At 43.2% G+C, this 27,583-nt stretch overlaps 1 protein-coding gene across 1 annotated transcript in view; it reads left to right on the top strand.

Annotated features, from left to right (window-relative positions):
- Nucleotides 1-27,583, top strand: part of LOC107109754 (rho guanine nucleotide exchange factor 10-like) — a gene marked incomplete at its 5' end in the record, with an annotated part of 99,195 nt that overhangs the window by 21,743 nt on the left and 49,869 nt on the right. The window contains 7 exons of the mRNA XM_015410442.1: nt 8,437-8,552; nt 10,366-10,493; nt 10,978-11,078; nt 13,143-13,264; nt 22,256-22,342; nt 23,512-23,735; nt 25,555-25,712. Of these exons, the coding sequence (XP_015265928.1) occupies nt 8,437-8,552; nt 10,366-10,493; nt 10,978-11,078; nt 13,143-13,264; nt 22,256-22,342; nt 23,512-23,735; nt 25,555-25,712 (936 nt within the window). The remainder of the gene's footprint in view (nt 1-8,436; nt 8,553-10,365; nt 10,494-10,977; nt 11,079-13,142; nt 13,265-22,255; nt 22,343-23,511; nt 23,736-25,554; nt 25,713-27,583) is intronic.

Genomic DNA, 27,583 nt, shown 5'->3' with positions numbered 1-27,583 from the left:
GATTCCCAAAAGAGTTGAAAAGATCATCCTCAAGAGGATTTGCCAAGTACTTATGTGTCCGTTGTCTTTTGGGATCCAAAGGGGTCAGGCTTGTTCCTTGGTCAGCTTGTGCATGATGATGTTCTGAAGGGGTTTGTGTGCTCTCTGTGGGTTCACCCAGGTCATCCCAGGAAATTAAGTCCATTTGGGGTGTTTGATGTGTCTCCGTTTCCATTGGTGACCCCTCTTGTGATGGTGCATTGATGTCAGCACCAGAGGATTTCTTATAGCACAAGGGTAATGTAATAGCATTTTTGAACACCCATGTTGGAAACACACCTTTGGTTATAAGCGATGCCTTCTTTTCATGAATCAGGGAAGGTATTCTGGTAGAAGCAAAGAGGAGTAGAACTTTTTGAGACTGATTTGGGTGATTAAGAGATTTGGCCTCCGCTAGATCGACTTCTGAGTATTTTATTCTAAGTAGGTCAGCCAAGTGACGTTTGGGACGCTGGTCTCCTTTCCAGTTTGGAGTTTGTCCCCCTTGCCCACATATTGTTAAACAGATCTTTCTTGGCTGAAATATTAACTGGAGGGGTGTGGCATGCTTCCTATTGGGGGGGGACCTGTTTTTCCTTTAAATCAAACTCTGTGGTGTGCTTGCTTATAGGGGAAACGGTTTTTCCTTTAATTCACACTTTATGTATATAAACTTGGTAGTTTCTGCTGCCACCAGGAATTACGGTAAAAATTCCAAACCTCTCTCCTCTGGTAGTGTAACCCAGGGTCTGGGCACTTCAGAGGACTATGTGGCCCTGAGGAAGTACTGTACTGAATTCTGGGATATGCTTAAACAAAAATGGATTTATTGAAATAAGAACAAATTAGGTTTCTGGGAAAAGGAACTTGTAAAATATAACTAGCAAGCTTGGTGTCAAACTCAGTCTCTCAGACACCAAAATTCCACTCTGACAGGCTTCTCTCTCTCACTCTCATATATGTAGCCAAACCAGCTAAACACTTTGACTTTTCCACACAAGATAAAACATTGGTCTAATCACACAGTTTAGACACAGCTTGTTTCTTTTTCATGTAGTCTTTCTCACAAAACTTTTAGAGTTCCACAGACTCTCTTCAGAGCTTTTCACATTTCACTCTCCAAAGACACATACACAGAACACTATCATAAAACACACACACACAGAAATTCCTCTCAGAACATCTCCTCCCATGCTCTCAGTCATCAGCCAATCACAGCACACACATCTCCCCCTATCGCCCTCCTTGCCTTACTGCAGTCAAACTAATATTTAAAGGAACACACACACACATATCAAAACAAGGAATCATTACAAGGGGGTTGTTCCATAAAGTACTTCCCTGTTTCAGGTCATGCTCCCTTATCCCCTTAACGGCATAAGTCTGCCCCCTTCTTCCCATGCTAGTGTTCTGGGATAATGGCTGTGTCTGAGATGTTAGTTGTATCTGCTGATTGTTAGCACACAGCTTAGTGAGCTCTGCAGATATTTGTTTCATTTATTAATTTTTGAATGTTTCTAAAGAGACATTCCACAGTCCTTGCAATTAGAATTAACAGGCTGCTCTCCGTAGGTGTTCCAGCTGCCTCAGGGGCTGAATCAATATGCCCCACCCCTGTCCCCAAAGTAGTAGTATCTTCAACCAGGGTACTCAAATCTTCCTCTCTACCAATCTCAAGTGGTAAAAAACGATTTTCTGTCTCCATGGCAAAGATAGGAGTATAATTCTTACTCCTGCTTTTACTTTCACTTGAGCTAAAAAAGTCTCTGATCCTGGATTGTTTGGGAGCTGGAAATGGGGCAGCCCCCTCTGCGTCTCTTGGTCGCTTCTCTGCAGGCATTATAATATATGAAGAAAGGAAGGAGGAGAGAAAGAAAACAACAACAACAAAAGAAACCTCTTAATTAAGAACGTTTCTTACTGTTCTCTTTATCGTAGCAAACCAACTAATTAAGTCTCCCAGTTCCAGAATAAATGATAGGGGAGGCAAACAGATTAGAGTCAGAGAACTAGCAGCTGTCTCAAAAACAGTTCACTTACAAAATTCTATGCAATATAGGCTAAAAACAATTGAGTGGATATAAAATAAGATTAAACTACTGTTCCAGTCAAGTAGCTCTGTGGCTCAGACGTCCTCCCTCGTTGGCCGGAACCAGAAACTGCCCCAAGACTACTGTAACTCACTCTATGTGTGCCAACCCTTGAGGTTGACCCAGAAACTCCAACTGGTACAGAATGCAGCTGCACCGGTCCTTATGGGGGCCCTGCATACAGCACACATCCATCCTGTGCTGCGAGAGCTGCACAGGCTTCCGGTGGAGTACCAGATCAAGTTCAGGGCCCTTAATGGTCAGGGACCCACATATCTTCAGGACTCCCTCTTCCAGTATTTCCCCAGAAGAGCATTGTGCTCAGTAGATCAGAACTTACTGGTGGTGCCTGGCCCAAGGGATGTCTGGCTGTCCTTGCCCAGGGTATTTTCCACCCTGGTGCCAACCTAGTGGAACACTCTGTTGAATGAAATCCATGCCCTGTGGGACTTTATGCTGTTCTGCAGGGCCTGTAAGGCAGAGATGTTCCACCAGGCATTTGGTTGAGGACGGTGATGGTCTCATCCTTCTAGCCTTCCCATCCCCTGCTCCCCCCAATGCGGCACTGACGCTACTGAATTATTTAGCACCATCTCTTAGGCAATTAGTGTGTTTTTATTGTTTTAAACTGTTTTTAAATGGTATTTGTTATGAATTTACAGTGTTGTGCACCAACCTGAGCCCTGCCCAGTCTAAAATCTAGTTAAATAAATAGATATTTATTGTGAATACATTTAATGAGTTGAATTAATCATGGTAAGCAAGCTCCAGAACAGTTAATACTGCCCTATTCTCCTGCATATTAATTCCCAATTGTGGTTAAAATGTTGTCTGAGGGAGGTGGGGGGAAAGCTTTCACAGGTAGCCATGGAAACAGCAACAGTGCTTCTAACTAAAGCAAAAGACAAATAAAATGACTATTGTTGGGGGGTGGTACAGCTGTAAAGAGCTTCACTTACATAACAAAGTGTGCAGGAAGTTTATAGAGCAGTGAGAGCTAAAAATAATCCTCATTTGCTTTATCACTGGCTTTGACATTAATAATGAATCTTTAGAGCTGGAGAATCAGAGACAGACAGTTAAATCTGTACTGAAGCTTTCCATTCTCTCTGGCTAAGCCTAGGAAGAATTTTGGTGTACATTTTTATAGACTGGAGCAGATGCCTTTGTAACAAAAAGGGGCTTTTACCATTCTAGTTTGTTATACTGCAAATAAAGAAGATGGCAGTGTCCAAGAATTGAAAGGTTATTTTTATATTTAGTATCAATAGTTGCCCAGGCCAGGCTTGTTTATTTGATTCTACCTGGTCTACTCTCAATGACACTCAACTTGGTTTCAAACAGTTTTAAGCTTCTTGTCTAGGGTTGCCAAGTCAATTGTTCTTACCGGCGGAGGAGCCTCGCCGGGCTCCGGGAGTCGTCCGTAGAAGTGCGCGCGCCGCCAGCACGTCACCAGAAGTGACGCGTGACGTTGATCACGTTGAAGGCGTGGCCCCGATCGTCAGAGGGAAAACCATAGAGTTTTCCCACCGACGATCGGGGCCATGCCCCCAACATGATTGATGTGGTTGTGTCACCTCCGGTGATGCAGCCACGCTGTGCTTCAGGGGGCGGAGTTCCCCCCGGGGCCCGATTCCGCGGTGGCGGAAATCGGGCTTCCAAAGCGGGGGTTTACCCGCCACCCGCCCCCACTTGGCAGTCTTATTCTTGTCTCATTATCATCATTGGGTGTTCATAGACTTTTACATACATTACCTCATTAGTGCTTAGGACATCTCAGCAAAGTCAGTTGATTTTATCCCTGTATTGTAGATGGGATAAGGGAGAACTGAAGCTGAGGTGCTAATCCAACTAGTGATTTCATGGCAGAGTCAAGATTTGAATCATAGACATTCTGGTTTACAGTTCCATGTTTTATACACTGTGCATAAGAAAGAGCTAGTTTAGGTTTGATCCAGCAGAAGGAATGCAGATTTTCTTCATATTCCCCTTCCCCCATCATTCTTTGACCTTGGAAAAATAATATAAAACATTGGCCTTTTGTTGTTAAAGAACACACTTATGAATGTCATTGCAGTGGAAGAAACTAATATTTGTGTATTGTCTGCCCCTAATGGAGTATTTGTGAGTAGGGTCCTAGCAGGGGCATGAGGGCATCAATACAAGAGTTTACATTCAACATTTCATTGTGAAAACTGCCACACTCCAAATCCCAGTTTTAAACTATTGCTGCTGTTCATTTAAGGACATTTCTCTTCTGAAATAGTACAGCCTTCATTCAGAAGTGGTATAGTTTCAGAATGATTAATGCCATCCTAAGCAGAGTTATGCACTTCTAAATCTACTGAAGTCAGTGGGCTTTGAAGGATGCAACTCTGTTTAGGATTATACTATAAGTATGTCATCCCTTAGTTCTAAAAAAAAAGAATAATGTTTTAATGAAAAATATTCACTACTGCCTCCTTCAGGAGGTTTTGCATATCTTTGAGCATCTAAAAACTGTTATGCTGCAAAAAACAAAGGTCATTCGGAGACAGCACAGCAGATTTGAACCAAGATCTGGGAGACATGACTTTGGATCCCCACCCTGCCATGGAAGGTCACTGGGAAACTTTCCAAGCTGGGAAATCAGTCCAAGCTGCGTCACAGGTGGTTGTTACGGGTGGAGAGAGAATAATGTTGTAAACAGCTTAAGGTCCTCTTGGGGAGGAAAACGTGGTATAATTATATCAATCAATACATATCTTAATAAATCAAAAAACATATGTTCCGTATTAGAAAGTTAAATTCTGATTTATACTCTTAGTTGAACTTGTAAGTAGTGTTTCCTATGGTTTAAATTTATATGCAGGCCATGTCATCATCTCTCACACAGCCAGTAACTCTTTGTTATAGACTGACAAATAAATTAGTAGCTGACCTAAGATGGTCTTCTGCATACTTTTGATTTTTAGTTTCCTCTTTGTGACAAGCACTGAATCTTTGCATCTTTCAGTCTGATTACAAATGGTTCAGTAGGCACAATCAAGACATGCATAGCTGCCCTTATCAGAACTATATCTTCATGGACATATCTCGCATTACCATTCTTCATGGGATTATTCACATCACCTTCAAGGGAACAACTGACTTTGTGTTTCATCTCAATAATACTGTATGTTGTTGGGAAATTATTATTTCCCATGATGTCTCTTGTATTTAGCACATGATTATTACCATCACATGTCTAAACAGGAAGATTGTGTCCAAATCTCAACAAAAGATCAGAATGTAGCCACTTCATTTCGATTTATAATGCCCTTGGTCCTTAAACATTATTATTGTTTTTTGTGTTTATATACTTCAGTTACATGGGTCATTTGTGGCAGTAAAAAGTTTGTAGATGCAGTTGTACCAAACACCCCCTACCATGAAGATATGAGACAATTGTATGGGCTTAACTAGTTTATTTAAATGGCTGATCTATATCATAATTTATTAAAATGTGCCAACAGATTTTAAGGGGTGACCTGTTTTAGGCAGCCTAGCAAAGGCTTCCTTTGCTGAAAAGATCCACCTTGGCTCCAGACTTGGCCAGCAACTATGCAAGCCTTGTTTATAATTACCAGCACATAAGGTTGTCAGGCCTGGCCTGGCAAACAGCAGAAGACCAGGGGGCAGCTGGCAACAAAGTCATGACATCACTTCCAGGTAAGCCTGAAAGTAATGTCACACCTCTCTAGGAATCACTGGAAACCTCTGTGGTAAAACTGTAAAGGGGTTGGGGGGAAGTTCTTAGAGAAGAGTGATGTCATTTCTAGCCATCCTACCTGGTCTCCTGCTGGTAGGAGATCTCCTGTCCGCAATGGACATGTGACAGCCCTACATGCACATGTTATCTGCCATGTTTCATCACCCTTCCTAATACACCTTAAGCTACTACCAGTTTAGCACCAAGGGTATTTAGCACCATGGGTGCTCCATCACAATCCACCTTGTCATCAGATGCATGATAAGTTGTTCAGGAGACAACCATCATGCCCAGTTCTTCAGGGTGGTTGCTAATTATCCTTACCTATCATGAGCAACCTGCCTCATTCCTGGTAACTAGTTATGGTCTAAATAGTCAAGGACCAGGTCTACTTATACTTCCCCTTGTAGATACCATGAAACAGGTCCCCCCTGCCAGTTAGGGGAGCCCCAAAAATTCCTGCTTGGCCTAAACTGACCTGCTAGTCCCATGATGTTTTGTGGGGGAGGGGGTAGCAGCTCACAGGAAAAGCCTGTATGGAAGAAGGGGAGGTCAGTTTTAAGAGCCTACAGACCTTAGCATACTAGCCAATCTGCCCCCATGCCTCATTTGAATTAGGGAAGGGACCAGGACAACACAGTCTATATTGGTACTGCTATGAATTAACTTATTATCAACTAGGAAAAAGACCCGTTGTGGAAATAAATACAATGGCCTCTAGAAAGAGGCTCTGGGCGGGTGCCCTGGCCTTGGACACTCAGTGTCAATTTGCTGTGGCGACCTCAGCAGGGTATAATGACACTGAGTCCACCATTTTCTCCAGAGGAACTGATCTCTGTTACCTAAAGAACAGTTATAATTTTGAGTGATCTCCAGCTCTCACCTGGAGATTGGCAACAATGGTTCCCCAGAAGGGAATAGTTGGTTTGGAGGGTGGAGTCTATGACTTTGTACCTGTCCGAGGTCCCACGCCTCCTGAAACCTCACCCTCTCCAGGCTCCATCCCTCACATCTCCAGGAATTTCCCACCTGGAGTTGGCAACCTTGTCTCCTTCCCAGCCAATCATCAACCTACCTTTATTTCCCCCTCACTCTTCAGGTTTCCACCCCCCACACACCTGCAGCCTCTCCCGTGCTCTGAAGCCCTGACTGCTACGTCACATTGGCTGCCATATGGGGGCCACCTCAGCAGCATATAAGGATACAGAGCCCACCCTTTTCTCCAGGGGAACTGATCTCTGCCATCTGGAAAGCAGTTGTAATTCTGAGTGATCTCCAGCCCTCACCTGGAGATCGGACACATTTTACCTCAGAACAGCAAACTGTTTAGAATGTTAGAGGCAAAAGCCAATCAAATCGCATATGCAAACAACCTCTGTGTTCCGAGGCAAATAACCTCTGTGTTCTGACTGGCTATGGGGGGGCGGGGGGGACAGCAAAATGTTTAGAATATTGGAGGCAGGACTCAGGCAAAGCAGCCAGTGGATAGAACTGATTTTGGAGTGTGTGGAATGTTCTAGAGAAGTGCCACCACCATTCGGCTTTTATTTAAAAGGGAGATAACAGGTACCCAATGACCTTTTAAAGACTAAATGAAAGATACTGAATTTTTGTAGGTAGTGTTTGCCTTGGGGAGAAGTACAAACTGCATGAAGAAGACAAAAACTGTACTCCCTGTTCATTGGTAATTTGCAGAATCTCTTACCATTTATAATAAATAAAACAGGTAATTAGAAACCTCTTCTGATTGGCTTCTTTTATGAATTGTGACACCAAACTATTTGAGTTGTCTCTCTAATCATTCTGATATTCACTCTGTTCTGCTGTTTTTTGACTGTCAGCAAATGGAACTCTTAACATTTTTGCCCTGTTTGGTAGCAAAGAGGAAATGTCTACTGCTAATTGTATAGTTCTTTATACTGAAAAACAAGATTAAATTCAATTCCAAATTCATATTTTTAATTCTGAACTGTTAAAATTGACAGAAATATAAATCTAGTTCTTAGACATCCCACTTACTCAGCTCTAGTATCAGGTAGCGGTTGCTACTGAAAAATAGTAAGTTACATATGTTTTGGACTTCATTGGTAGAAAGTACTTCCAGTTGCCATGGCAAAGGGCTCTCTGTGTGTGTATGTGTGTATGTTGGAGAACCGTGAGTACAACCAGAGCTGTGACTGCTGTTTCTGCTTCAGCAGGGATCGCTGTGCAAAAATAGTACTTCATATCAGGTATCCTGTTGTAGTGGCTGTGTCACCTTTATTTTGATGGCTTTAATGCTTTGGTAGGATTGAGGCCTATAATTACCAAAGCTGTGCTATTTCTTGTTATTTATTAATGCATTGGTTACAAATGGGAAAGAAAATGGAAACACCAAAATATCTGGTCTAATTTAAGCCATCGGTTTTGGGTTTTTTCCAGCACCACTTCAGATTTAGAAGCAAATTCTTCATTTTGTGAACCTGAATTAATAAGATCAGATAAGCTCTTTTTTTTAAGGAGATGCCATTCTTAGCATTCCATGTGTATAGAACTAGATGTATTCAATCATACTGTCCTGATGTATGGGATATAACTGCTTATTCTAATCTGTTTCAGATAAACTTTATATGGGACCAGGACAACTGTACCATGATTTGCAGAATCTCTTACATGATTTGAATGTAGTTGGCCAAATTAGTCAACTGATAGGCAGCCTAAAAGGACACTACCAGGTACTAACTAATGTAATTGAGTTGTTTCTCCTATCTCTTTCTAGATTTAAAGCTTCCAGATAGCTTAGCTATTTAATGTGAGAGAAAGCACACACAACCTGTTGATATTTTAATTAGTTTCTTGTTAAAGGTTTAACTTTAGAGCCATAAGCAGATTATGGATGTCTTGCTGATCTCTTTTTTCTAACCTTGCTGTTTTTGTGTATGTGTTAGGTATCAATAACATCATTTTCTCAGTGGCTGCTAATTTCATATGGAAATGCAAAACTGCAAATTTTATCTTTTTTAAAAAGAACATGCTACCATGGAATTACATCAAATATTGGTGGTGATACTGCTTAATCACAGCATGCTGCGCTATTTAGCCTCCATTTTAGCAACATTTGAGATTTGTGTTTTGTGGGCCCAAGTTACACATGATGACAGCAGAGCAGGTCAGTGGCAGAGCCTACGCTTGGCATGCAGAAGGTCCCAGGTTCAATCCCCATTATCTCCATCTGAAAAGATCAGGGAGTAGGTGATGTGAAAGACACTTGACACTCAGGAGAGCCTCTGCCAGTCTGAGCAGACCATACTGACCTTGATGAACCAATAGTCTGATTCAGTATAAGGCACCTTCTTATGTCCGTGCATCTAAAGGGTAGGGGGGTATTACACTTTAAAGAGCCAAAATGGTGCATGATCCTTCTCCAGCCTTTTATTGTGTTCTCTACAGGATCTTCCCCATCAGGTACTTTTTCTTCCAGTAGGCTGATTTGTATGCTGGAGGAGATAAGATTTCAGAATTTGGAATAAGAACAGTGAGGCGTATTTAATAAGAACATTGCCACTGTATAGTTTGGACTTCAGTATGTTAGTACACTTTTCAGTAAAATACTCATTGAAATGATTTAATGAAACTATTGCTAAATTATTGAACTACATTTGGATTGATATGTGCATCAAAAACTTTATTCCAGGATTTGGAAGAGGCAGGAATATATGATTTCGATTATGATTCCCCCCACCTGAAATATGCAACATGATTCTTTAACCAAAAACTGTTTTTGTTCTAGCTTTGGCCATAAAATGGTTTAAATTTGATAAATACGTTGTCAGGTAGAGGCACACATTTGAGGTGACTTCCAATCAATGCTCCTTCTAAGCTGTGGAGTCCAGTGAGCAAAAATTCTACTTTCTGAGCTACTGGCATTAAAATTGTGAGTGAGTGATTTGCCTACTGTATAAATTAGTTTGTTCTGGAGCCATCCTTCCTGAGCTAAGAGAAAAATGTGTAAGCCAGAGGTTAAAAAACTGAGCCAACTCACACTAACTCAGCTTAGAGGGAACACTGCTTCCAATGCTTGTGTACAACTAAGATTCTCCGAGTTCAATCCTTTGAATTTTAGGGCTAAGCTAAATGATGCAAAGAATGTTACCTTTGTGCCGCAGCATATTTCCCCCGCCCCTGCATTGCACTTTCCTGGAATTGTTGATTTCTCTGCAGAGGAAACAGAGGTACCCACAGACACACATCTTGGGGTGGGTGTGATTCAGATCACAGAACTGTAGCTAAGCACCCTCCCATACCATAGCAACTTGGGCCCTAAACAACTGCAAATTAAGTTTTACAAAATAGCAGTGAAACAATTCATAGATCTTCCAGTATTATCATGTCTAGCTTGACCCTTAAATGGTTCTGTTTCACCATAAGTGAATAGTGATTCAAAAAGCCCTGTCTTTCACCTTGTGGAAACACTACTATAAACAAAAGTTAAAAATGAACCTCTGGACTTCACAGCATATTTTGTTTTCTTTCTTTCCTTTCTGTTAGAATTTAAATCAGTCAGTGGCACATGATTGGACTTCGGGTTTACAAAAACTTATATTGAAGAAAGAAGATGAAATCCGAGCTGCAGACCGCTGTAGGATTCAACTTCAGCTTCCAGGGAAGCAGGACAAGTTAGTAGGGATCCAACACTACACTTTTAGGCAATGTTCTTCTGCAGTAAAACCTATCTACAACCCAGACAATGGGGTAGCCCAGCCCCCACCAAAAGATGGGGATGGAGAAGAAAATGCTCCTCCTTTCTTTCTGAAGGTAGCTCCAAAGCTGTGGAGGAAAAAGGAAATGGAGCTAGGATATGAGTGTGGAGGAAGAAACCCAGCTTTTGGGGTTCTTTTTTGGGGGGAGATATTTCGCAGCTGCTTCTCAGAACCTTGTGGGGGGACATAGGGCCTACTTTTGAAATATAGGTCTGATCCTGCCCTTCTGTCTTTCCGTCCTTTCCTGCCTATTCAACTGGATTTGCCTGACCCTTTAATGAATTCTTCTTCCCAGTTATGAGCATGCTCATCTTGTTTCCAGTTATTTTTTACTACACTTAAAACCTTTTTTTTTTCTTTCAAAGAACTCTGTTGAATAGTTTAATTTCCTTTCTGTCAGATCTGGACGGCCTACTTTCTTTACAGCAGTGTTCAATACTTTCACCCCTGCAATCAAACAGTCTTGGATCAACAATTTACAAATGGCTAAGCTTGCCTTAGGTAAGTGTTTGTGTCAGTGAACTTGAAACAGTTATAGTTAATAATAGAAGATTGTAACATTTATTTTTTGAACTAGCGATATAGAATCAATGTAAAATTGGATGTTGCAGAAATTTTCTAACAGGTTTTATAGTGACCATTAATGTTCTAGCATCAGTGAATTATAGAAAATAACCTTTTTAACTTATTTTACATAGGAAGTAGACAAGGGTTAAAATCCAAAGAACTGCATGCTCAGAAGGACTTTGGGCTTGTGTGTATCCAAGCAGCAGTAGTCTATGGCATATTAAGCACCTCTTCTGAAACAGAAGCATTTTGAAATGAGTTACTGAGTGCTGTTTAAAGCAAAATGTTTTTTTAAAAAATCCCAGATGTTATTCCAGAACCTTTGGGTGTACCAACTGTTTGTATTCCAAACATTAGAAATTTATTCTTGATTTCTTCTGTGTCCTGTCTTTTAAAACTACCATCAGCAAATGATCAAACTGTAAACTTCTAGACATTTAGACTTTCAATTATTGCCTAAAATATGTACTTCAGAAGTTAAAACCATGTTATATTTCTGCTACCTAATTGCTGCAGGAATGTGGCAATTGCTGCAAAGAAACATTCTGAACCACTCTGATTTCTGTAATTTCCCGCTATGAGGAAGGGGTTCAGCTGCAGCTGGGATCATACCTGCTTAATCTTTCCCAGTACTTCAAAGTTAACCATGTATTTAATCAGTCAGTGTGGTCGACCATTTCGTCTAGTGGGCAGACTCTTGGCCTGTACATTTCAGAAAACATCTCTTGATGCTTTATAAAGCCTGGCTGTTGTTAGAGACCTTTACTAGTGCTGCCTAAATTGACATCTCTCCTTATATATAATTGAGTAAGGGAGTGGAGAAAAAATGCGCACTGGCAGCCATTGGCCTGCCAGCTGCCGCTCAAGGCTGCTGGCATGCCATTGGCTGGGAGGCAGGAGGCGAACGCTGCCGCCAGGAGCTGGGGAAGGGAGGCTGCGAGGCCAGGCGACGGGGCTGGGCAGGGGCCAGCCCCAGGAGGACGCGGCAGCCCCAGAGAAGCGGAATATCAGCGAGGGGGGTGGCAGAGGCTGGGGACAGCGGGTGAGGAGCTCATTCCCGAACAGCCGGCCGGTCCATCTCGCTCCACCACCTTCTTTGGCAGGGGGGCCCTGCGCTGGGGCCGCCTGGCCTCAGGGACGGGGGAGGCGGCCGCCGCGCCTGGGGACTGATAGGCAGCGGGGGGGCCCACACACCGACCACCGCCTCCACGCACCACGCGACGACGATCCAGTGTGGCCCGAGGCACTTGCCCCGGCCGCACACGTCTTCACTCTCCTACCTTTCTGCCAGTGAGAGGCAAAGTCCTTTAGTGGGGTGAGATTGTGGCCCCGCCAAGCGCGAGGCCTCTTTCTGGCGGCCGCACCAGCCTTCCCTCACCCGGGGCGGCCTTCACTAGCCAGGCTGCAGACCCTGCGTTGGAGGGGACTCTGCCGGCCCCAGCCATGCTCGAGGCAGGGGAGGCCACCGCACGCCATGCCCCGGCCCTGCTTCGCTGGGCAGGCCTGGGCCCAGCCCCCTTGCCCCAAGCTGACAGCTCTCCCTAGGGCTCATTGCCTCCTCCTGCAATGGGCATTTCCCCTAGTAGTATATAAGACTGTAGATTAACCATATATCAATTCCCCTTCTTCCTCTCTTTTCCTCCCATTTTCAATTCAATAGGGACCTATAAAGGAATTTTATTAGATTTTTAATCTAATAAATATTATCCTGGGTAGAATATTACCACCTTTGTACCAGCAGAAGTGGATTGTTTCTTGCCTCCAAAAGGGCCATGTTAGGAATCAGGGATCCATATGGCCAAAGAGGCCTGTAGGAAGGCAGTTTGCAGTGAGGAGGAAAAGTGGGCGAGGTCACTCCTCCATCTCACATATGTTGGAGGCAGATGGAATCAGATCCACTGGCTTTCACCTTCATGTCCAAGAGAAATTAATATTTGTAAAGGCTCATGTATTGGAGCTGTTCTGTCAAATAAAAACAAATTGCTTCTTTTCCCCTAGTTGAAGAGAATATATTGGGTTGGTTCTGCATCGATGATGATGGGAATCAGATAAAAAAAGAGAAGCATCCTCTTCTTGTTAAACACATGCCTGTAATGATGGCCAAACAACAGGAGTTTAAGGTGAATAGTTTGTTTTGTTTTGGTTTTGTAATGTTTTGGTTTTGTAATGTATTGGTACATGCATTGGTAAGATTCACTTTTGTCGTCAGGTACAGACCAATGTGGTTGATCATTGAGAATATAGTAAAAATTGAATTGGGTGAAAGAATTCCATTTCTCAGTTATTGGGCTGATCCGTACCTTCAGCGAGTCAAGTTGACATAATTGCTTAGGTCTTATTAACTTCCCTGTACAATTTCTTACTGATTGTCACCATATAAGGGAAAGCCATGACTATTTGATAATCACTTGAGTTGCAGATATGAAGAACAGAAGTGTAGACCAGGTCTAAATCTCTGTGTTGTTCTGCTGATTTTATATGGCTCAAATAATCTTAGATGCTACATGTCAAATATATTTTTGTTTCCTGTACTGTTCCACAAGAATCTCCTCAGGTACTTAGGCCCCAAAGACTCCTGTCTTAGGTATAAGAAATATAACACATATTATGATAATGAAAAGCAAAGGGCAAACGAGCAGGGAAATATTCATACTATCAACTTGTTTTTCCTTCCATGGTCTCTCATTGTAAGTTGTCATTACCAAAATGTTTGGGTTGGTACGGAAGATGTTTCTGAAAGTAAAGAATGTGCCACACCTTAAAAAAATTAAAGTCAAATATCTTTAATGGCATAGCAGTAAGATACATAGATATACAATAACACAGTATGGATATTTAGCAACATAATAAACAATATGAATCATTCCTTTATGAGAATAGATCTAACTTTGACTGCTTCAGCAAGAAACTTGGCCACTAAAGCTGTAATATTAGGATTAGTATCCTTTAGTAAATACTGAATAGCTTTTTCCCTACTAGAACTAAAATTAGGAGGAAATAAAGATGACTCTGGTTTCTCTTCAGATCGCATAAATCTTTCACCTTAAAAAAATTAGTGGTGCTGTGCTTCAGATCTGGCCCAGCTCCAAGTCTTTGGTGGTGTGACGGACTACATTTAAAACACTGTTTTCCTAATGCAGCAACATCAGAGAAGGAAGGTGAATAGTTAACTCTACTCTAGAATGTTGAGCTTGAGTGACAGGCTGCTCCTTTTCTTTGATTGGCCAGTGCCAGCTGTGGGAAATAGAAGATCAGCTGTTTTGTGTTCAGCAGCAGTTACTGTTCAGTAAAGGAAAAGTTCAGCTAAATGAGTGGATATCTGAAGAGTGACTAAAAAGACTGTCAAACAGGTTCCTGGTCCTAGCTATGTTAAACATAACCTGAGAAAGAATTCCATCTAAGAATTCAGAGTCCAGTGTCAGCTAAAGCTGATGTACGTTTTCACACAGACAGTAAGAACCGGGGTTTGAGATTTTGACAAAGAGTGACTGGGTAGCAGGCTGAAACTCCCAATCAGGCCAAAAGAAATATGAACATATTTTCAGGGAAGAAATATAAGTCCTGTCCAGTTATTCAGGGAATTGGCACTTAGGCAGTCCCTGGTCTGTTGTGAAAGGAAACAGTTATAGCCTACTCAGGGAAAAGAAGATACTCTGAAGATACCTGAGTCAGATTGAGGTGACGAGAGAGGAGGTCCTAAAACTGATAGACAACTTAAAAACTGAAAAATCACCAGGCCCAGATGGCATACATCCGAGAGTTCTGAAAGAACTCAAATGTGAACTTGTAGATCTCCTGACAAAGATATGTAATCTTTCCTTAAAATCTGCCTCCATTCCTGAGGATTGGAAGGTAGCTAATGTCACTCCCATCTTTAAAAAGGGTTCCAGAGGAGATCCGGGAAATTACAGGCCAGTCAGTCTGACGTCGATACCGGGTAAATTGGTGGAAACCATTATTAAGGAAAGAATTAGTAGGCACATAGATGAACAAAACCTATTGAGGCAGACTCAGCACGGTTTCTGTAAGGGAAGATCTTGTCTCACTAACCTGTTAGTGTTCTTTGAGGGGGTGAACAAACATGTGGACAAGGGGGATCCAATAGATATTATTTACCTTGACTTCCAGAAAGCTTTTGATAAAGTTCCTCATCAAAGGCTCAAGTAAGTAAGCTCAAAAATCATGGGATAGAAGGACAAGTCCTTTTATGGATCAAAAACTGGCTAGTTCATAGAAAACAGAGAGTGAGTGTAGGTGGGCAATTTTCTCAGTGGAGGGTGGTAAGCAGTGGGGTACCGCAGGGATCAGTACTTGGTCCACTGCTTTTTAACTTGTTCATTAATGATTTGGAGATGGGAGTAAGCAGTGAAGTGGCTAAATTTGCGGATGATACAAAGTTGTTCAGGGTGGTGAAAACCAGTGAGGATTGTGAGGCACTCCAAGGGGATCTGTCAAGGATGGGCGAGTGGGCGTCAACATGGCAAATGGGGTTCAATGTGGCCAAGTGCAAGGTGATGCACATTGGAGCCAAAAATCCTAAATATAAATACACATTGATGGGGTCTGAACTGGCAGAGACTGAGCAAGAGAGAGATCTTGGAGTTGTAGTGGATAACTCACTGAAAATGTCGAGACAGTGTGTGACTGCAATAAAGAAGGCCAATGCTATGCTGGGGATTATTAGGAAGGGTATTGAAAACAGATCAGCCAATATAATAATGCCCCTATATAAATCAATGGTGAGACCTCATTTGGAATACTGTGTGCAGTTCTGGGCACCACACCTTAAAAAGGATATTATAGCTTTGGAAAAAGTGCAGAAAAGGGCAACTCGAATGATAAAAGGGTTGGAACACTTTCCCTATGAGGAAAGGTTAAAGCGCTTAGGGCTCTTTAGCTTGGAGAAAAGACGACTGAGGGGTGACATGATCGAGGTTTATAAGATTATGCATGGGAAAGAGCAGGTAAAGAAAGAGGTACTTTTCTCCCTTTCTCACAATACAAGAACTCGTGGGCACTCCATGAAACTGCAGAGCGGTCGGGTTAGAACGGATAAAAGGAAGTACTTCTTCACCCAAAGAGTGATTAACACATGGAATTCACTGCCACAGGAAGTGGTGGGTGCTACAAGCATGGACGGCTTCAAAAGGGAATTAGATAAGCATATGGAGCAGAGGTCCATCAGTGGCTATTAGCCACAAGGTATAGCTAGGGGCTCTGGGGCAAGTGATGCTCTGTCTTCTTGGTGCTTGGGGGGGGGTCAACAGTGGGAGGGCTTCTAATGTCCTGGCCCCACTGCTGGACCTCCTGATGGCACTGGTATTTCTGGCCACTGTGTGACACAGAGTGTTGGACTGGATGGGCCTTTGGCCTGATCCAACATTGGCGTCTCTTATGTTCTTATGTGATTTCAGAAAAGAGGAAAGAATTTGATACACTAAAAGAGTGACCTTTCCAGAAAACCTGAACAGTTAATAGGAAACTACAAGTGGGCCCCCGCAAAAAATGTATGGGTGTGGCTATTCCATCCCCCCCCACTTCTGCTTCTTCCCCTCTCCCCCTACTTCTGTCACACTCCTTCTCCTTCCTGCCACCCTTTTTCTTTCTCTCTCTCTCTCTCACATCCATGCCAGTTACTTCCTTTTTGACCCCACCCCATCACTCTTTCTGCACCTGCAGTTTGGTGTAGTGGTTAAGTGTGCGGACTCTTATCTGGGAGAACCGGGTTTGATTCCCCACTCCTTCACTTGCACCTGCTGATGTGGCCTTGGGTCAGTCACAAGCTCTGGCACAGCTGTCCTTGAAAAAGAGCAGTTTGTGTCAGAGTTCTCTCAGCCCCACCCACCTCACAGGGTGTCTGTTGTGGGGAGGGGAAGGGAAAGCAGTTTGTAAGCCGCTCTGAGACTCCCTTGGGTAGTGAAGGGCGGCGTATAAATCCAATCTCTTCTCTTCTTCTTCTTCTTCTCTCCAGGAATCACAACAGATTGACCAAATACAGAGATTAGTTCCTCTTAAGGTTGCCAGCTCTATCTTGGGAAATTCCTGGAGATTTGGAGGTGGAACCTTGGGAGGATGAGGTTTGAGCTTGGAAGTGACCTCAGCAGGGTATAATACCATAAACTCCACCCTTCAAAGCATCCATTATCTCTGGGGGAACTGATCTCTGACATCTGGAGATCAGTTGCAATTCCAGGAGATCTCCAGCCCTCACCCTGGAGGTTGGCCTACGGGGAGGGCAGGATAAAAATCTAAATAATAAATAAATAAATAAATAAATAATTTTGGAGGGTGGAGTCTATGGCATTAGATCTGTCTGAAGTCCCTCCCCACCTCAATCCCCACCATCCCCAGGCTCCAGTCCTCAAATATCCAGGAATTTCCCAGCATGGAGTTGGCATCCCTACCTCCTTCCTACCCAACAGCCAACCTACCTTTATTTGCCCCTCTGTCTTCAGTTTTCCGTCTCCTTTCCCCCTACAGCTTCTACTGAGGAAAACTGAGGTAGGTTAGGCTGAAAGTACGTGACTGGTCCAAAATCACCCAGTGAGCCTCCACAACAAGATGGGGAGCTAAACCTGGGTCTCACAAACCTTGCTCTGAAGCTCTGACCATTATACTACACTGGCTTTCTTAAGCTGGCTGCTGTTGAACAGTAGCAAGTAGCCAGGCCTAGTTAAATCATGCAAGTCAGGTGGTCTCAAGTCACGCAGAGGGTGCTGCTAGGCCTAGGTTTGCCAACCTCCAGGTGGGACCTGGAGATCCCCAGAATTACAACTGAACTCCAGACAACAGAGCTCTGTTCCCCTGGAGAAGATGGGTGAACTCCATGGCATTCTGTCCACCTGAGGCCTTTCCCCTCCCCAAACTCTGCACTCCTCAGTCTTCACCACAGAATCTCCAGGAATTTCCCAACCTGGAGCAGGCAATCCTAATCCCAGGCCTGGCTCCAACCCCCCTGCTATTTAGCCATTCATACTGCAGTAGAAATCCTTCCCAATCCCAGGTCCAGTTCTGTTTTTTGCGCTCTCTCTCTCTGTCTGTCTGTCTGCCTGTCTCTCTCTCTCTCTGTCTCTCTCTCTGTCTCTGCCTCTCTGTCTCTCTCTCTGTCTCTCTCTCTGTCTCTGTCAATGCAGTGGGGCCTGGAGTAGATCCCTGTCGCGGCCATTTAAAAAGGTATGGGGGTGTTCAACCCTTCCCAAGGTTTTGTTTGTAAACTTTTTGGATTTTTTGACCCATGGAGTTTCCTGTAAAAAAAACCTGTTGCAGGAGAGTGTGCCCTCTATCTGTGGGAATAAGTATCTGCATGCAGAGGGGACTGTTGAGAATTAGATGTACAAGTAGAGACCTGCAAGAAACTTGCAGGATGGTTATCCCATTCCTCACATTTTGCTTCCTCCTCACTCCCCCTACCTCTCTCTTTCTCTTTCTGCTCCCTCTTTTCTTATTCTCTATCCTCCATGCATGTTACTTCCTCTCTTTCTACCCCCTCATCATTCTTTGTCCTTCTGCCTTCTCACCTCATCGCTCTCCCTTTTTCTTCCCCCCACCCTAACACTCTCTCTTTCTGCCCCCATCACTCTCTCAGCCTCCTGCCTGCTTCCTCTCCCCCCACAGCAGCAGTGGCAGCTCTCCACGAATAACAACAGATATCCTAGCTACAGAGATCAATTCACCTTAGGGCTGCCAGCTCTGGAGATTTGGAGGTGGAGCCTTGGGACAGTGAGGCTTGGGGAGGCAAGCAGCCTCAGCAGGGTATAATAGACTCAACCCGCCAAAGTAGCCATTTTATCCAGGGGGACTAATCTCTGTCACCTGGACAACAGTTGTAATTCTGGGTGATCTCCAGCCCTCACCTGGAGGCTGGCAGTGGTAGTTCTCATGGTGGAAATGGCTGGTTTGGAGGGTGGAGACTATGGCAGTCTTTCTCCACAGTGGGGACTAAAGCAGCTTACATTATTCTCTCCTCCTTTTTATCTGCATAACAACCCTGTGAGGTTACTTAGGCTGAAAGTATGTGACTGGTCCAAAATCACCCAGTCAGCTTCCACCACAAGATGGGGATCTAAACCTGGGTCTTGCACAGTGTAGACCCTACTTTGAAGCTCTAACTGTTGCACCATACTGGCTTTCATAGGGTGGCTGCTGTTGGAGAGTAGGAAGCAGCCACGCTTAGTTCAATCTTGCAAATCAGATGGTATCAAGTCACCCAGAGGTTGCTGCCTAGGGATGCCAGCCTCTAGGTGGGACCTGGGGACCCTGGAATTACTGCTCATCTCCAGACTACAGAAATAACTTGCCATGGAGAAAATGGATGCTTTGGAGTGTGTACTCCATGGCATTGTACTTCACTGAGGTCCCTGTCCTTCCCAGGGTCCACCCCCAAATCTCCAGGAGTTTCCCAGCCTGGATCTGGCAACCATACCCCCCCATCCCCTGCCAGTGGCCAGGTGGGACCTGGAAATCCTAGACTGCAGGGTTGCCAACCTAAGGTTGCCAACCTCTAAGTGGGACCTGGAGACATCCCCCCCCCCAATTACAACTGCAGAGGTCTGTTTCCCTGGAGAAAATGGCTGCTTTGGAGGGTGGACTCTGTGGCATTATATCCAGCTGAGGCCTCTCCCTTCCCCAAACCCAGCCCTCCTTAGACTCCACCACAAAATCTCTAGGAATTTCCCAGCCTGGCAGGCCTGGCCCTAAGGATCCCTCCCTGGAAGGCCAAAATAAGTCTGGAAAGGGCCCTTCGCCTGCCTATTACTGACAGAACCAGTTACAAGCCTCCCACTCCTCCCGCTTTCTAATCTCTCACTGTTGATGCCTGGAGTAGATCCCTATAGAAGCCATTTCAAAAGGTATTGTGGGGAAATTCAACCCTCCCTGAGTTTGTTTTTTTTTGTTTTTTTGTTTTTGAATTTTTCTGCAGACCTACAGAGTCCTTGAGTCTGTAGAAAGACTTGTTGAGGGAGAGTGAGCCCTCTGTTGGTGGAAATAAGTATCCACATGGAAAGGGGACTTTGGCTGTTAGTATATAGATATGCAGAAACATTGTAAGTGAAACTAAAATAATTAGTTAACCATCTCTCACTGATAAGAACCAATAATTTGTAAAAATAAGCTGCTTCAACACCATCTTGTCCGTCACCTGGAAAATATACTGTTTTACCAACAATGTTTACCTCAACCTTTCCAGTTCCTGACTACCCATACCCTTCCTGCCTATTAAATAAAATTGTTATTATTGTTCACTGTACACAGTCTCCAGTACCATTTCAAGGGATCTAAAATTACAAGTTTTCTCCTGACAAGTTCCTGGGCTGGGCAAAAGCCAAATCACATTCTGCCCCAGGGTGGGACTTTCAGATTTATAAAACCTCAAAGATTATCATGATACTGGGGGCTAGCTCAGAACCTGAAGGGAACTAAGAATTTTGGTGGGGGAAATTGATGTATTCTTTTGGAAAGCTGAGAATAAAAGTGAACTGGTACTAGTGTAAGATTCTTGTCCTGAAGGATCCTTTTGGACTGGACCATAATTGTTTTGGAGTACACATCTTGTGAGGTTTCCGCCTTTCGCAGGGTGGGTCTGTGGCTGATGGTTTTCCCCTCCTTTCGCTGTTGTTTTTGCTATTAGTGGGATGTTAGTATCATACCATATGTGGACAACACAGCCTCTTTGTAGTTTAACCAGGAGAGGGCTATTTCTTGGATGGGGAGAAGTAAAGAATGAATCGGGGAAGTACAGTATAAGGTTTCTGTAAATATTAAGAAGATTATAGCTACCTCCTATTTCCTCTCCCTAGTATCTTCTTTTAGACAACTGTTTTAGAGCTGTTATGTACTGACTTCACAGCCTGCGACGGCTAATGCTTCCAAAGAAAAGCAGCTTCACAGAAGTCCAATGTAGAAAGGAGAAGTAGGGGGTGGGAAAAGCATATTTTGGCACTATAAGAAGAAAAGCAGCTTGGCAATGAAAACAGTTGTGCCCCTTCCTTTAATCTGATTCTCTGATGCCAGATAACACCTCCCAAAGCTGCTTTTGCTTTAAAAAATTTGGCTGTTAAAGGTTTATTGCATGCAGTAGAAACCCACAAAGAAGACTTGAATACTCATTGTCAACCCCCCCCCCTCCAGCCTTCTTGAAGCTGCTGAGGAGAAGAACTATAGAGAGGACAGTTCAGGTTTCTAGTCATCAGAATGTCCTGAGTGATACCATTCTACTTCTGCTCTTAACTGGAGGAATGTAGAAAGAACAAAAGCAGTAACTGCGGCAGCCAGGGCAGCTGAGGGGCTTGGGAAAGGGCCTAGAATTGAATGTAGAACAAGGGTGAAGGTATCATCCATTCATGTCTCTCCCCCATTTCCAGCTTACTAACCAGTGGAACTCTGGTGGTGTCTGTCCGAGTGTAGGCAAGGATTCTCTCATCTCCAAAAATAAATCTCTGCTGCTCTATCAATCAGAATTCCGCAGGTTGTTTCAACAGCAACGACAGTTGTCTATATATCACATATTTATGAATGTGAACTGTAAGCTGCTTTGGTAGCCAACATGGCTGAAAAGTACAGTATAAATATAATAAGTAAAATAAACAGTGTTGATATATATATGGTGTTACTATTTAAGCCTTGATGTGTATTATGAGCTCTGTGCTGCACTGTGGACTATCAAGCACAAAAGCAACATGAACCTTGCCGAAGGAAAGACTTCTGTACTTCAGATAGTAAGGGCAAAAGTTACGGGAAAGGAGTACACAGAAACTATACAACAGGCAGGACAGAAGAGAAAGCAGTGATTCTGTGATAGCCTAGCAAAAGCGCTTCATTATATCTAGCTAGAATGAAGAGGAATTCTAGAACATCCCAGGGGCACTCGGTGCAATTTAGGTTCAATTACAGGTTCTTGTGTTACAGCTCTGACTCCAGGCCTTCTGGGGAAAAATAGGGTTTTATTCATTTCTAAAGTTGTGGCTAACTTTTTTTTTTTAACATTTCTTCCTTTTAACTTCCTGTAAGATCTGAGTGCATGCATCAAAATCTTGAGAAAATCAGACATAAGGTGCCTTGTCTACAATGTTGGTGGTGCTATTTGCACTAACAATTTTTTTTTTTTGGTAAAGGTTGAATGTGCTGCTTATAATCCTGAACCTTACTCATGTGAAGAAAGTGATCCAGATCCTCTTTCCATAGAACATGGCTTTCTATGGGTATGTTTTCTTTTTTCTAAGGTATTCAATGGCCATATGATATAGGCTGAGAGGCATCTAACATTATTATCTATATATCTATTAGTGAAGGTGCCCCCTGGCGTGCGGATACCTAAATCTGCGCATCGGGGGCATCTGGGGGGAAGGGAGATTTTCGTGCACACTTGGGGCAGTCCCCAGGTGTGCACAAAAATCTGAAACTCTGGAAAAAATATCGGGGGGATACTTAAATCCCCCCAAAAGTAACTGAGTGTCTCCTGCGCATGCACAGGGAATGCTCTGCAACCTGCCTCGCCACCGCCACTTCGGAGCGGGGGGGGGAAAATCCCCCCAAAAGTAACAGAGCGTTCCCTGCGCATGCGCAGGGAATGCTCTGCAGACTGCCTCGCCGCCGCTTCGGAGCTAGGGGGGGGAAGCCCTGGCTCTGAAGCGAGGCCCGGCAGCCACCGGGCCTCGCTTCGGAGCCAAGGGGGGGGGAGATCGAGACGAGGGGTGGAGGAGATGGGGGGAACCGGCGGAATGGGGGGAAACTTACCTCCTCCTGCTGCTTCCTCCTCTGCCTGATAAGTGTGGAGCTCCCTCTCCCCCCCTCCGCGAGTATCGCGGGTCCCGCCCCTTGTTTATTATAGTGATGATGCTAAGTTGTGCAACTGTGGCAGTTGATTACAACTAGATTTCCAGTATTTTTATTGATTTTACCACACACAAAAAATGAAACAAACAACAACAATACACAGACATCTACAAACATACAAGAAAGAAGACCGCCGTATCTTACAACTAGATTTTGTAAGGCTCTTACTAGATAAGGTTAAAGAAAATTGGAAATATTGAGTGGGGGTTTTGGTTGCTCCAAAGTCCTCCAGCATGGGTCACATAACCTTCAGCTGAGGTACATCTTCTGTCCTTTCATCACAGCCACCAGTGGTTGTGGGTGCCCACTTAGTTTTCTTGAAATCCATCCTCTGATGCATGTTCGAATGGTTTCGGCATTTGGCTGGGTGGGGAGAGTAGGAAAAATCAGCAGAGCAAATTCTGAGAATGCCTAGGCTTGTGTGTTATAACTGCAGAAACCTTGCAAAGCTTTCTTTAATTAGCTTTGCCATACGTATGTAATTGTTTACTGACATCTTGCAACAAAAGGACATTATCTTTTCTCCCTGATTCAGATTGGCAGTTGTACTAATCAAATGGGCCAAATTGCCATTGTGTCATTTCAAAACTCCAACCCAAAAGTTATTGAATGCTTCAATGTAGAATCGCGAATTCTTTGCATGGTCTACATTCCAGAAGTGGAGAAATGTAAAAGCTCGGAAGTGCCTTCTGATCTGGAAGATGTGTCTACAAAGCCTTCCAATGTGCCAACTGTTTGCCTGGGCACAGAAGAAGGAAGGTAGTGTGTTCGTGTTCGTTCTCTCTCTCTCTCTCTCTCATTTCTGTGAACAGAATAGTATTTATTAGCTGTCGTTATCCTGCAGTGTAAGAATAGATACTTATCCAAGATGGGAACTGATGCATCTTGAAAATGGAGAGCTTGCTTACTAGTAAATGATAGATCTTTTTATTTTAAAAGACTTAGGGTTTTTTAGGTCTCTGTATGTATTTCTACATAGGATTGTCCCCTGAACTGAATTAAATTGGGAACCTTGCTCATTCAGCAACTGGGGGGGGGGGCATTGGTGCATACAAAGAGCAGAGTCAGAAAGCTCCTTTTTGTGTACATATTGTTCAGAGATGAGAATTATTCAGATAACGTTAAATTAAGGCTGTGTTCCCACAGAATAAATTGTCCATAAGTAAGCTAATTTTGAGATCCTCATCACTGACACTATGTACCGATCATACTCCATCCCTTTCAGGCTACTCCACACACAATTGCACAACTGCTTTGGAGGCAGGAAACCTCTTAACCGATACAAAATGCAGATTTAGATTTTGAAGGATCCTGAGTAACAAGCAAGCTGTGGTTTTTCAAGCTGAAAGCTTTAATTTACCTGCAGAGATAAACTACTATTCATGCCAGATCCATGTTTATTAAACCCTCTCATTATAACATCTGGCTGTCATGACGGGAAATGTAAATGCATGTTTCTACAAGTAACCTACACGTATATCCTTTTCTTATTTGTGCAGGGTTTGATGCCAAGCCAGTGACAATGTGCATACTAATCCAAACACTTGCACTGGTGCAACTCTTAGTCATGCCACTGAAGCCAGAATCAATGCTGAATTATTGCTGGTTCTTGGGCACTGTTGCTGTACCTGATGAACCATTCTGTTCCAAACACCAAGAGGCAAACCAGATTAATACTAGAAATTCTGTGTCTGGAGTGACACAGAGTTACTTAAAATTCAGATATCAGGGGTGTATGGGGGGTATTCAGAATGGAAATATGGCACAAGGAAGGGGTGGGGATTTAAACTTTTACCCTGCTGTTTTTCTGATCTAAAATAGTCTCTAGGAACCACTAATTGCCTCATTTGCGGTAAACATAAGTTTCTCAAAATAGCACAAGTAGTAGCTCCCCAAGGCTGTTTTAGTTTGGAAAAATGGCACAGTGGAGAAGATCTAACACACACATACATCCTACACCATGATGCCAGTGCAAATCAGACCCTCGGGCACCTGATAATTGAATTCCAACAAACACCCGGAGCGTCAGTCTTGAGCATCTCATCTGGTTTCATTCTTAGAGCAGCAGGCTTACCTTTGTTCTAATTAACTGGATTGTGTGTGATAGTATTGCTAAAGAAATTCTGCAAGACTGGAATGACAAAAGGAGTTTTCCTTGTCCTTGTGAAGCATTTGCCAGATGCATAGAACAAAAGTCTGTGTTTGAGAATTTCTGATTCCAAATGTATGTGATAGTCCAAACAAGATGTTACAAGGGTCGTGGAGATGCTCTGTCTCTTTCTTCTCTGTAGTGCTTGATACACACTATGCATTATGTCATACTGGCATGCTGTCCATCTCCCTCCCCCTATCTCACATCATGAGCTGGGGGAGGGTGATGGTGTCATGCTGTGTTTTGTTTCATGCAAACATTATGAGGAAGAGAAAGGCAGCAGCCACTGCTGTGTCTCTCTCATAAGGTTTTGTCGTCTTTGAGTAACACTGGAAAGCATTTCAACCTCTGTTGCTGTAACAGAACTCATGAGGTTTCAGAATGACTTCACATGGTTTATTTTTTCCTCCTATTGCTTTTGAATAGCATCTCCGTTTACAAAAGTAGTCAAGGCTCAAAGAAAGTTCGACTTCAGCACTTCTTCACTCCTGAAAAGTCCACTGTCATGAGTCTAGCATACAAATCCTACTATTTGTTTGCTGGTCTTGTCAATGGCAACATTGTCATCTACACCAAATCAGAAGGTATAATCTTTATTTCTTCTCTTTTATCTATACACATATTGTTATGCATGATGGGTGTTGTGATAGAGGGTTGTAAGATGCCTTGAGTTAAACCCAGGAGACCCCAGTCACAGGGAAAACATTCTTTCTCAGGGATTGGAGCACAATTCAAAGCTAAAGGCAATGGATTGGATTTCATCTAAAATTTCCAAGCACATAAGGACCTCTGTGTGCAGCCACACAAACACCCTTCCCCAAATGCTGCTCCTGTGGGACAGGAACCACAAGAGGATCATGAAGGGTGAGCTGGGGGGTTCCATAGGATGGGGAAATCAGCAGAAATTGCCGCCCATTTATTGCACAGATCTTTTTGACAGGATCCAACCTCATATGCATAATACAAACAGTTCCAGCCACTGCATTCTCTTCTGACTGTTTGCATTCCTTTCACCTCAAGTTTGCCTTGTAACAGTGACTGTGGTTCCTTGACTTAGATCCAAAATGCCTCCATTTTGAAAAGGGATTCCTTCAATATCCACTAATTATCCATTCTCACATCAGCCTCTGCTGTGTTCTAGCTGTTGTGGAGGATCCCCTAAGGAACAGATTTTTGTGGAGTGCAGGGTGCTGAAATGAAAAAATCTGCTTGTGGTAGTTAAAATCCAAGCCAAAGGCTAATTAAAAAACCATGCCAAATCTGTTGGTATCTTCCCATATCTGCATAGGTTCTCTGTTCAGTTTTCATCTATAGTGATTGTAATGCTCAAGTTGCTTTTCCAGTCATCCCTGAAGGTGCAGTTTTATGAAGCACTGACCTATTTTGCCAGACATGTGAATCAAGGCTGAAGAGCGGAGAAGATAATTTGACCTAATAACAATTGGCACACATTATTTGTTGGTAGGGAATCAAAATCACTTTGTTCTTCAACATATACCATTTTTCATCCAACACACTAGCAGCTCATATTTTTGCATAAACATGAAAACTATAAAACAAAACATTAGTCTTCGTACAATTCTGTAGATTTTTCTAGAAGTCCTGGATTATGTTCTATTCTTGAAACCTGTGGGGGGAGTCCATTCAGATGGGTTTTATGATCATTGACTCCCAAGGTGCAAGGAAATCACCTGGCAAAGTTTCCCAAGCTTCAATTCTTTACATGGCTAACTAGTACTAGAGCAGGCTGTGGATCTGTCACCCATTTCTGAAAAGCTTATGCTCCTGTCCACTGCTTTCCAAAAGCAAAATGAACATTTAAATTCAATATAGCAGGAGAAATGTGCTACATCTAAAAGAATTATTTAGGCTGATCTGTGCTTCTGTGTCAACTTGGAGTTGGGGTTGATTGCTACTATTGAAAAAGGTCATTGCTGCTATTGAAGAACGTCATGTAGGGGCACAGAGATCCCTGGAGTGATCAGTGATGACAATGACAGTCTTAAATATAATCAAAAAAGTGAATTTTTATCTTAAATATCTTGAATGCTGTCTGCTTGTAACCACTGCTGTATATTTTAAATCTCACTACCCTGTCATAAAAAGTAAGTAGTGACTTTCATGATAATGCAGTGTACAAATTTTTATGCTCCATTGTACAACTCAATTAGCAAACTATTCTCAAGGCTGTTTTGGCAGCACTGTTGAAATACCAGTAGTGCTGCTGAGAGTATAAGGAATCGGTTAAACAACAAAAAAAAGACCAATGTTAGTCCAAGCCACATGAAAGGAAAGAGACCCTCCCCCAGATCAAATTGAGCATGTGACAAAGAATCATGAGGGAATGACAAAAAATAGCCTGTATAATATTTGAGATCCCTTTTCTTTTAGGCTGCAAGAATGGCTCAAAGAGAGCTGCCAAATGTTCAAAGGGAGGCAGGCCAATTAGTAGAGC

Source organism: Gekko japonicus, unplaced genomic scaffold, assembly GCF_001447785.1.
Source record: "Gekko japonicus isolate JY-2015 unplaced genomic scaffold, Gekko_japonicus_V1.1 scaffold2054, whole genome shotgun sequence".
NCBI lineage: Eukaryota > Metazoa > Chordata > Lepidosauria > Squamata > Gekkonidae > Gekko > Gekko japonicus.
This window is presented reverse-complemented; position numbering and strand designations above follow the sequence as displayed.